This window comes from Mytilus trossulus, chromosome 7 (assembly GCF_036588685.1).
Source record: "Mytilus trossulus isolate FHL-02 chromosome 7, PNRI_Mtr1.1.1.hap1, whole genome shotgun sequence".
Lineage (NCBI taxonomy): Eukaryota > Metazoa > Mollusca > Bivalvia > Mytilida > Mytilidae > Mytilus > Mytilus trossulus.
In genome coordinates this window covers 35,525,753-35,538,352 of record NC_086379.1, presented here as the reverse complement: position 1 = coordinate 35,538,352, position 12,600 = coordinate 35,525,753, and the positions used below count along the sequence as shown (strand labels likewise).

At 31.8% G+C, this 12,600-nt stretch overlaps 1 protein-coding gene across 2 annotated transcripts in view; it reads left to right on the top strand.

Annotated features, from left to right (window-relative positions):
- Positions 1-12,600, top strand: part of LOC134724993 (intraflagellar transport protein 70A-like) — a 52,716-nt gene that overhangs the window by 27,150 nt on the left and 12,966 nt on the right. For both annotated transcript variants that reach the window (XM_063588436.1, XM_063588435.1), the window contains one exon: positions 10,362-10,438. In XM_063588436.1, the coding sequence (XP_063444506.1) occupies positions 10,362-10,438 (77 nt within the window). The remainder of the gene's footprint in view (positions 1-10,361; positions 10,439-12,600) is intronic.

The window sequence follows — 12,600 nt, the reverse complement described above, 5'->3', positions numbered from 1 at the left end:
CTAAATACCATTCATTATTGCATTAAGCACCATTCCTGATTGCACTAAACACAATTTCTCATTGCACAAATCCCCTTTCCTTATGACTTATTGCATGAAACACCATTCCTGATTGTATCATCACCATTTGCCTTTTCTCTATGAATCATACCTACTGTAGCATCATTAAAAATTAAAAAAACTACTAATTAAATTATATAGGGTTATTGCATGAATATTGGGGAATATTGTCCAGAGTAGAATTTTATATTGCACGAGCTTGCAAGTGCAATATATGTTCTACGAGGGACAATATTCCCAAATGTTCATGGAATAACCCTTTTTTAGCTCACCTGGCCCGAAGGGCCAAGTGAGCTTTTCTCATCACTTGGCGTCCGTCGTCCGTCGTCCGTCGTCGTCCGTCGTCGTCCGTCGTCGTCGTCGTCCGTCGTCGTTAACTTTTACAAAAATCTTCTCCTCTGAAACTACTGGGCCAAATCAAACCAAACTTGGCCACAATCATCATTGGGGTATCTAGTTTAAAAAATGTGTGGCGTGACCCGGTCAACCAACCAAGATGGCCGCCACGGCTAAAAATAGAACATAGGGGTAAAATGCAGTTTTTGGCTTAAAACTCAAAAACCAAAGCATTTAGAGCAAATCTGACTTGGGGTAAAAATGTTTATCAGGTCAAGATCTATCTGCCCTGAAATTTTCAGATGAATCGGTCAATCGGTTGTTGGGTTGCTGCCCCTGAATTGGTAATTTTGAAGAAATTTTGCTGTTTTTGGTTATTATCTTGAATATTATTATAGTTAGAGATAAACTGTAAACAGCAATAATGTTCAGCAAAGTAAGATCTACAAATAAGTCAACATGACCAAAATGGTCAGTTGACCCGTTTAGGAGTTATTGCCCTTTATAGTCAATTTTTAACCATTTTTCGTTAATTAAAGTAATCTTTTACAAAAATCTTCTCCTCTGAAACTACTTGGCCAAATTAATCCAAACTTGGCCACAATCATCTTTGGGGTATCTAGTTTAAAAAATGTGTGGCGTGACCTGGTCAACCAACCAAGATGGCCGCCACGGCTAAAAATTGAACAAAGGGGTAAAATGCAGTTTTTGGCTTATAACTCAAAAACCAAAGCATTTTGAGGAAATCTGACATGGGATAAAAATGTTTATCAGGTCAAGATCTATCTGCCCTAAAATTTTCAGATGAATCGGTCAATCGGTTGTTGGGTTGCTGCCCCTGAATTGGTAATTTTGAGGAAATTTTGCTGTTTTTGGTTATTATCTTGAATATTATTATAGATAGAGATAAACTGTAAACAGCAATAATGTTCAGCAATGTAAGATCTACAAATAAGTCAACATGACCAAAATGGTCAGTTGACCCGTTTAGGAGTTATTGCCCTTTATAGTCAATTTTTAACCATTTTTCGTAAATTAAAGTAATCTTTTACAAAAATCTTCTCCTCTGAAACTACTTGGCCAAATTAATCCAAACTTGGCCACAATCATCTTTGGGGTATCTAGTTTAAAAAATGTGTGGCGTGACCTGGTCAACCAACCAAGATGGCCGCCACCGCTAAAAATAGAACATAGGGGTAAAATGCAGTTTTTGGCTTATAACTCAAAAACCAAAGCATTTTGAGGAAATCTGACATGGGATAAAAATGTTTATCAGGTCAAGAACTATCTGCCCTGAAATTTTGAGATGAATCGGTCAATCGGTTGTTGGGTTGCTGCCCCTGAATTGGTAATTTTGAGGAAATTTTGCTGTTTTTGGTTATTATCTTGAATATTATTATAGATAGAGATAAATTGTAAACAGCAATAATGTTCAGCAAAGTAAGATCTACAAATAAGTCAACATGACCAAAATGGTCAGTTGACCCCTTTAGGAGTTATTGCCCTTTATAGTCAATCTTTAACCATTTTTCATAAATCTAAGTAATCTTTTACAAAATCTCCACTGAAACTACTAGGCCACAATCATCTTTGGGGTATCTAGTTTGAAAAATGTGTCCGATGACCTGGCCATTCAACCAAGATGGCCGCCACGGCTAAAAATAGAACATAGGGGTAAAATGCAGTTTTTTGCTTATAACTATGAAACCAAAGCATCTAGAGCAAATCTGACAAGAAGTTAAATTGTTAATCAAGTCAATATCTATCTGCCCTGAATTTTTCAGATGAATTGGACAACTGGTTGTTGGGTTGCTGCCCTCCAATTGGTAATTTTTAAAGAAATTTTGCTGTTTTTGGTTATCTTGAATACTATTATAGATAGCGATAAACTGTAAACAGCAATAATGTTCAGCAAAGTAAGATCTACAAATAAGTCAACATGACCTAAATGGTCAATTGACCCCTTAAGGAGTTATTGCCCTTTATAGTCAATTTTTAACAATTTTCATTAATTTGGTAAATTTATGTAAATTTTTACCAAATATAGTTCTCTGTTACTAATGGGCAAAGTTCATGATAGATATAATTGTAAGAAGCAAAATCGTTCAGTAAAGTAAGAACTTCAAACACATCACCATCACCAAAATACAATTTTGTCATGAATCCATTTGTGTCCTTTGTTTAATATGCACATAGACCAAGGTGAGCGACACAGGCTCTTTAGAGCCTCTAGTTTGTATAGCAATATAGTATTTGAAAATAAAAATTGGTTTAAACTAATATTTTATCGTTGATGAAGTCATGAAATTTGAAGATTTATTGCACGCTAACTTTTGGTTACTTTCTGTGGGGAATATTATATTGCTATACAATAAAACTTGAAATTGCATCCAATAAAATATTAATTGAATTGACCATTATATTGCACCATTTTGAAAACTCATTGAATCAAACATGATATTGCAACATTTTGAATACTTTCATGTTCCCTATGGCACTATACACCATCCCATTGCACTATGCACTGTGCATAATACCCAATTGCAACAACATTCAATGCATCATACACAGTTCCAAATTAACCATTGGGAAGTTAACACCATACAAGGGCTGTACTAAGATATAAACATCAGGATCATTGTAGAATTTGCTAGTATGAACTACAATTATTGTGCATTTCCTGCAAAAAGGGCATATTTTAACTGCTGCATATAGAAACTATTTTCAGTGAATTTTGCAGGTAACACATATTGCTAGATTTGTAGTCTATATTAAGATTAGAAAAACCATTCTTTTAACTTTAGACTGCAAATCTTTTAATAAATTCTGTTATGTTATATCTATTTACATGGTATTGTTGTATGGAATTTGGAGCAGAAAAGTTAATCAGTCAGACTCAGTTCTGGTTATGACAAACTCAAGATTACAAGAAAAATTATAAATTTAGAGGGAATAAAAGTGAAATTTTTTGTCTCAATTTGAGAAAACCAATTCATTAATGGAAATCTTAATTTTACTTCGGACTCTTAAGAGCTTTATCCAATCAAAAGAAAAAAACAAACCATGTGTTGATTTCAATGTCTTTACATTTGAAGTCAAATTAGTTGCTAAGTAGTAAAGTAAATGCATGTAAATTGACTTTATAGTGAGTGTTCATAGGGTGATGTGCATGTAAATTGACTATATAGTGTGTTAATAGGTTGATTTGCATGTTGGCAAACGCATGGAGGTAAAAGTTTTGCACGATCTGCTTTTGATTTCGCATTAAGGATGTTCATCGGTAGAATTAAAAAATAATTTGCATGAAATTTTTTAATTTTCTATGAATTTTTTAGCATAGATTTTGCATAATTTTTGCATAATATTAGCCATTGTGATTATGAATTTTGTTTTATAGATAGAAGGAGTATGTATTTGCAAACAATGCTAAATTTTGTTGTGTTCAAGATTGTTTTTTGAAGTGAAATTTCTTTATTTGAATCTTTTTTGGCTTATCGGTTCTGCTATCTGGTGAACAGCGCACATGTTGTAAAGCAGTTAACCTGTCTTAAGTGACCAAACTCTGCATAATGGACATCAGTATTTTAGACAATCTTTGATACTGGATGTTTTCATTATGCATGAACTTTTGTTCCAAAATACCTGTCTATGGTGACCACTTTTAAAGTTCATTATACAGGTGGTCACCTAAGACAGGTTTTGCTGTATCAGTTTGTTTTGATATGAGTTTTTGAATATGGCACACATATTTTGTGTATGTTTACATTTTAAATGTTGATTTTTTTTCTCTTAACATGCTGTTTTATTTAACTGTACACCCATTTAATGTGAGAAAAACTAATATTTTCTGTTGAACCTTTTTAAGGCCAAATAATTCGTATTTTAGATTCTTATCCATTTTTTTCTATTATTTCATCATTATTAATATTATAAATTTGTCAAAATTAAGTTGGGTCAGCAATTTATTATTTCAATAACATAAATGATTTTCTGGCAGAAAGTCTTTGTTTCTTTTATAAAGCCTACTTTAAAAATAAAAAAATTCTAGATTACAAAAAAATGTGAGGTTGTGTGATATTTGGATGATCATGAGAAACCAGAAAATTAAAACATCCTTTTGAGAAAATAAAATTTGTTTTTTCAGACAATGTAGAAAATTGTGAATTCATTATTATCCAAGGGATACCATTTGCTTTGAATTTTATAGTTCAAGGAAATATGAATTTCTTTACACTTGTATAAGGATTTTGGCAAAACCATGAATCAAACAAATTATCATGAAAACGCTATTTTTCCTCATTTCCTGAATACTGAAATCTCTGGAAAAAATCAACTGATTAATCCACAATAACTATTTTGTGCCCAGTGTGGTGTAATTATTCTCTAACCCATCCTCCATTCTTTTGGCTAGATTGTCTTTGACACTGTAAGTAAATGTTGACATTAACAAGCACTGAGACCTGCCACCAAATGTTTTGTTAAGAATACCCACATATGTCTACCACTGAAGTGACCTTACCTACTATTTACACCTTCAAAGTTATATTGTGATGATAGTATTTTTCACCATAAAAAAAGCGAAATATTAGAAACTGTCAAATAGTTTTGTTAAAAAGATATAGATACTTGCTTTGGTCCCTTTTTTTTTCTTAATTGAAAATAAATCAATTTTGTTTAATTATGTGTGAATGATGCAACCGATTTATTGTTTGTGCAAGGGAGATCATTCTTGAACTATATACATTTTGTACTAACTATAGAAATATAACCTTCCTCCCAAATTCCATCTTCTTGTCTCAGACTCTATGTGTTCAACATCATAAATGTTCCTAAAGTATTTATATCAATAACATTTATAGCAGATAAAGTGAGTTTGATATATATGTATTGAAAATATTGATTATTTCTGGGCATGATCTTTTCCAATGATCATATTATTATATAATTTTGTGTTAGACAGCTAACTATTCATTAAGAACATGTTAAACTCATCAAATGTAACAGGTCTATAATTTGGTACGCCAGATGCTTGTCACATCTACATGAGATTCATCAGTTGCCCTCAAATTAAAACAGTTGGAAATCTAAATCAAATACAATGCTAAAGAGCATTTAAAGCTGAAAATTCAAAAAGCATGAACAATGAAGAGATTTTGATGTACAGATTAAATGCGTTTTATTTACAAAGATTAATTGAAATCATAAAGGTTTGTGTGACATTTTTTCATCAGAAGGAGGTCACCCTGACCTGTATTTATTTCAATGACTTAAATTAAGTTCAATGTCAAAATCCAGTTCTTAAATACAAAGTGATTGATTGATGCTGTTTAATGCCAGTTTCAGTACTCTTGGTATTATCATGGCAGTTTGTCAACCCTGAGGTTGCACTGGCGGATCTAGAAATTTTCATAAGTGGGGGCCCACTGACTGCCTAAAGGAGGGGGGGGGGGGGGGGGGGGCGGGGGGGGGGGGGGGGGGGGGGGCACTCCAGTCATGCTTCAGTGATTCCCTACATAAGCAATCAATTTTTTTTCCATAAAGGGTGGGGCCTGGGCCCCCTGCCCCCCCCCCCCTAAATCCGCCTCTGGGTTGTAATTTTAAGTCCTGCTCACTGTAAGGTGTGTTTTACTCATCTTTAATAATTAACTAGAATTGCCATCTTTCCATGTGAAGGATGGTTGTTGTGTCTGAATTTCTTCCACCAAGAAAATCATTGCTGTAAAGGGGCCTAGTGTGCTGAAAGTAGCTTTTAAAATACCAGCAATCAATCGGCCCATGAATTTTTTTAAATTAATAGTTTTTATACGACTGCAAAATTTGAAAAAATTTCGTCGTATATTGCTATCACGTTGGCGTCGTTGTCGTCGTCGTCCGAATACTTTTAGTTTTCGCACTCTAACTTAAGTAAAAGTGAATAGAAATCTATGAAATTATAACACAAGGTTTATGACCACAAAAGGAAGGCTGGGATTGATTTTTGGAGTTTTGGTCCCAATATTTTAGGAATAAGGGGCCAAAAAGGGCCCAAACAAGCATTTTCTTGGTTTTCGCACTATAACTTTAGTTTAAGTAAATAGAAATCTATGAAATTTTGACACAAGGTTTATGACCACAAAAGGAGGGTTGGGATTGATTTAGGGAGTTTTTGTTTGAACTGTTTAGGAATAAGGGGCCAAAAAAGGGCCCAAATAAGCATTATTCTGGTTTTTGCACAATAACTTAAGTATAAGTGAATAGAAATCAATAAAATTTAAACACAAGGTTTATGAACAAAAAAGGAGGGTTGGGATTGATTTTGGGAGTTTTGGTCCCAACAGTTTGGGAATAAGGGGCCCAAAGGGTCCAAAACTAAACTTTGTTTGATTTCATCAAAAATTGAATAATTGGGGTTCTTTGATATGCCGAATCTCACTGTGTATGTAGATTTTTTATTTTTTGGTCCCGTTTTCAAATTGGTCTACATTAAGGTCCAAAAGGGTCCAAAATTAAACTTAGTTTGATTTTAACAAAAAATGAATCTTTGGGGTTCTTTGATATGCTGAATCTAAAAATGTACTTATTTTTTATTATTGGCCCAGTTTTCAAGTTGGTCCAAATCGGGGTCCAAAATTAAACTTTGTTTTGATTTCATCAAAAATTGAATAATTGGGGTTCTTTGATATGCTAAATCTAACGGTGTTAGCAGATTCTTGATTTTTGGTCCCATTTTCAAATTGGTTTTCATTAAGGTCCAAAGGGTCCAAAATTAAACTAAGTTTGATTTTAACAAAAATTAAATTCTTGGGCTTCTTTGATATGCATAATCTAAACATGTACTTAGATTTTTGATTATGGGCAAATTTTTCAAGTTGGTCCAAATCAGGATTCAAAATTATTAAGTATTGTGCAATAGCAAGAAATTTTCAATTGCACAGTATTCAGCAGTAGCAAGAAATCTTCAATTGTACAGTATTGTGCAATAGCAAGAAATTTTCAATTGCACAGTATTGTTCAATAGCAAGAAATCTTCAATTGACAGTATTGCACAATAGCAAGAAATATCTAATTTCACAATATTGTGCAATAGCAATCAATTTTTAATTGGAGTTATCTTTCTCTGTCCAGAATAGATATTTGTGCAATAGCAAGATATTTTCAATTGACAGTATTGCGCAATAGCAAGAAATATCTAATTTCACAATACTGTGCAATAGCAACCAATTTTCAATTGGAGTTATCTTTCTTTGTCCAGAATAGATATTTGTGCAATAGCAAGATATTTTCAATATTCTTTGTAAATTTGAGTTATCTTTCTTTGTCCAGAATAGTAGTTGAATCAACTTAAATCATTGTTTTATACAATAATCAATGTATTTTCACCATTACTACCAGCTGATAGATTAAAACAATCTTTACCATTCAGTGATAACAAGCACTTTTTTTTTACATTTTAATATTTTATGATGTATTTAAATGAGCAGTTATTGTTGAAAACTCCATTAGAAATTTGAATTGAGATCAGTTTTGGAATAAGGGAAAGTTTTTTCTCATTTCAGATTTCATAAATAAAAATAAAGTTTCTTCAAATATTTTTTTGAGAGGATTATTATTCATTGCTCAAAGGCAAATTATTTTTTTTAAGTTCATTAGACCACATTCATTCTGTGACAGAAACCTATGCTGTGTCAACTATTTAATCACAATCCAAATTTAGAGCTGAATTCAGCTTGAATGTTGTGTCCATACTTTCCTCAACCGTTCAGGGTTCAACCTCTGAGGTCGTATAAAGCTGTGCCCTGCGAAGCATCTGGTTATGCCTATATTTGTAATTTTTATTTAATTTATTATCCTGTGGTCTCCGAACAACATTTAATCAGTATGATTACTAAAGTAAAGAAACTATTGACTTTTTTTATACCTCCATTGCTAGGAGAGTTACTTTTCTATTGTTCTCACCAGTTATCCCACTGAGATATCATGTTTGAATTCATGTAAAATTCATTACTCAAGATAATGATTAATGACAAGCTGAAAAATTTATGAGAATTTTCTTTCTTCATTGGTCAAAATAGAACTTTTATGATTTCGTAGGATACTTCTTTTCTCATTTTATCACATGATTAATCGAGATGACATTTATATATTGATTTTTTTTTTCTCGAAAAGTGTTAAATTTTATGCAAATTGATATAGATCTACTGATGCTTGATCCTTAATGTCAAATCTGGTTTAGAGACTAAATAATTGCTTTTTAACTGTTCTAGGAAATATTTTGGTTTGTTGAATTGAAAAAAAGCTTCTAAACCCAAAATAGATATTGGTAGCATGAAATCACAATAATCCAATATTAAGCAAAATATTTTATTTCCGGTAAATTGTTTGTATTAAAATGTATGGGTAAAGTTTAATTCAATTAATTGGGTCAGGTTGAAAATTTTTCAATTATAACTTGTGTGTTTTGATGGAGAAAGTTAACTGAGGGAATTTGTCACCTATTTTACAGATACAATATGAGAGCTTTTGTAAAGGCATTTAATCTAATTCTAAATTAAGTACATGTACATGTAAAATTGATGAAGGTGAAGTTGAACTGTGAGCAATGTTGACCTAAATGATATTTTGTATTTCAAAAGATCTTTAATACATCAGTCCTAGCGTCATCTGAAGACTTCAATATCAATCTAAAGTACTATAGTTGTAGGTCCGATATATGTTATACAATATATGTCATTATACGATATATGTCATTATACGGTCAAGGAATGAAGTCTTGTTCTGGTCATTATACCAATTGTTGCAGTGTTTCATTGTTTATCAAAGCAAAACTAAATGTATTGATTATAACAAGTGCACTTCTGCATTTAGTTTAAAGCTATTATCTTTTGACAAATTGTTAACATTAAGTTGACATGTGACATGTTAATTCAACATGTGCTAATCATTTCTTTAAAGTGGATTATTTTTACTCAGTTAAAAGTTTAAGATTAGATTTATTTTCACATTTTTCATCTTATTTTGTCCCTGCATGGCTCACATTTTTCCATAAGTGCAAGAAAATATCGTGGCAATTTCATTTTGATCCTGAATAATTAACACAAAATGCAAATTTGTTTTAATTTTATAGTCTTTCTATCAGATATAGAAATTCTGTGAATTAAATTCATATTATCATTTTAAACCATAATAAGATTTGGGATATCTTGGGGATATTTTTGCTTTGCAGTTACACAGAGGTATTCGAACAAGGAATTTTAAGAAAGGAGAGTAAAAGTACAGAAGGGTCTTAATTGCCCACAAATTCTTTTCATTGTTTTACCTGCCCTAGACTTCAAAAAATTAATTTGATTTCTCAATACCCTTTACTTTGTTCATTGTAATGCTATAATGAAACTCTTTTTTTTAAAATTGATGCTCATGCAGAATTGAGATGGTAAGACACAAAGGCATGTTATTAAGTATGGTCATGTTTGATGGGGGATGTTTTTTTAGCCCAGGATTTTGAGATTTCATGTTTTAAAGCTTGGGATATCGGGATCAGGACCCCTCCTAACTTCCCTCATGTATGATAGTGCATTTTAATTCTAGCTAGCTTAATGTTGGCTCACCCCCGATTGTACAATAAATTCAAATATTTTTGCAATATTTTTTTTATTTAAAATTACAATGGGAATGGTTTACAATAGAAAAAGCTGCATGTTTCACTTCTGAATCCTACATATTTCTACTGACCAAAGCCATAAATATTTGTCAATATTCCAAGTTCCAGCTGACACTATTAACACTCAGTTGGTGGACATCATTACAAAATATGTCACAAGACTTCTTGTATTTCCTTTTTTAATGAAAAGAAATCACATCTCCAGCATTCAACGCTAAATGTTTAATAAGAATCTTATACAGCTTTGATAGTTTGATTGTTTTTGGATTGGGAATTGAGTAATGTTCTGTCAGTAATTTGTTATAAGAAATCTGATTATATTTTATAGGTACAAGAGGCGAGACAGAACCATGATGATGAATCTGTAAAGAAGGCAGTCAATGAATATGATGAGGCGCTCGAGAGGTAAATTGTTTCAATCACAAAAATTATCAGCTACATCCTTAAGTGTGCATGATTATGTGTTAAACTTTTGGTTTTTGATGGCGTCCTTGTTAATTCGTCCCTCTTTTTATATAAAAAGGATGTAATATAAAAAAGAAGATGTGGTATGATTGCCAATGAGACAACTATCCACAAAAGACCAAAATGACACAAACATTAGGTCACCGTACGGCCTTTAACAATGAGGAAAGCCCATACCGCAGCTTTCTTTTGGATGTCAGCATATGCTCAACCATAACCTAAAAAGTCCTGTGTGCTGAAATTGTCAAAAAAATTATCCCTAAGATTATAAGAGCAAAGGTTTCACAGCTTGCATTTTTTAACATAAATCTTTTTTTCTTCTTTATACAATAATGCTGAACATATATGCACTTTGGAATGGCTCCCATTCCAAGTTATATTTGTGATTAGAATTGCCTCGAACATCAAATAAATCCATAAACATTTCCTTCTGTGGACCTCGATACTACTAAGGCTATTACAAGTCTAAGATATAGTTTTACAGTTATCTGTTAGGAATATTATATCTAAGAATTTAATAGATCCAATAAAGCAATCATTGTTGAAGACGGAATGGAATTGTACAAAAAGCTTTTATCAATACAAATAAATTCTCCTAGCGCTACATGCCAATGCAGATTGTACTTGAAAAGTCATGAGACTGGAGATTGGCCAGAGTGAAGGCTAAATGAGAGTTTTTTTCTGTAAACCTAATAATCAATTTGGCCAGTAATTGGTAGAAAGGAAATTTATTTGTATTCAACCTGGTCCATTTCCTTTTCACAAGGTTACAGAAAAACTATAGTTATTCCAGTCTTGCCTTAATTGAACTGATTTGAAATATAGTTATTGTTTATTTGGAATTTAAAAATGTATACATTTGTATGTATTTTTTAAGTAAAAATGTTGCTTCTTTTCATTATATATAATGAAATTTTGCCTACTTTAGTTTTCTTAGTGAATATATTTCTTCTCTTAGTTTTGCAAGAGAAAAATTGCTTCTTCTAAATTATATAATTATCTAACAAGTCCAAATGAAAAAAAAAAGTATAGTAATTTGTTATTTTGACATATATTAAAACTTAGTTATTTTGGTGCAAAAATATTTTAGATAAAAGGAAATACTGGGTTTTTGTCAGTGAGTCAACAACCCAACAACTATGATAAGCTTAAGGGTAACATAATAATAGGAAATCTAGGTGTCAAAAACTGTTTTTTCACAATGTTTCAAGTTTGCCCTAAATAGAAAATTGGATGTTTCTTTGGTCTTTTCACTATTTTCGTACTTACAGTCTGTTGTCCCTTATTCATGTATTGTTTTAACTGCATTACCAATTGTTTAACCTAAAAATGAGCCATATGGATATTGACTAACTCGGCCTTTGGTCTTCAGTAGATATATTGTTTCTTTAAAAGCAGGTTTTTAAAGCACTAAATAATATATGATTGTCTATCAAACCCCAGTTTTTACGTGAAAATGAGGAAGTAGTTTAATTAACTAAATATTGATCTGTAAGATTGCCTTACATCGGTGCCAGAAAATTATTTCTTATCATAACATTTTGTGGTTAATTTAGTTCAGCTTTGTTTGGTTGTGCTAGATTAATATCTTTTTCAGCTTTGGTTTCTCTGTTATTTGATAAGGCCAGAATCTAATTTTGTAACCATGCTTACCTAAGCGTGTGTAAGGATATGAATGAGAAAATCCATAGATTAGTAGTTCTTAAATAAGGAAAGTTTATAGATAAAGCTGGAAATTGCTGGTAGATTGCTCATTTGGCATTTTATGACTTTTTTATCTTCATTGAAGATAATTTATTTATTTCGGTATTGTTATTTCAGATTTTGTCATACTAAAAAGGTGTTTAATTTTGGATTATGCATAATTTAGCTCATTTCCTGTTGAATCAAAATTAAGAATGAAATGTAGAAAAAAAAAATAGAAGATGTGGTATGATTTCCAATAAAACCACTATATCCTTTAAAAATGTACTATTATGGCAATTGTGGCGCTATATTTTTATGCATGTAGTTGCTCCATGCATTCATTTGCAAAGATTGAAACTAAATGTAATTAAGAGGCTTTTGGTGAGAGATCTTCATTTCTGTACTATTTTTAAATC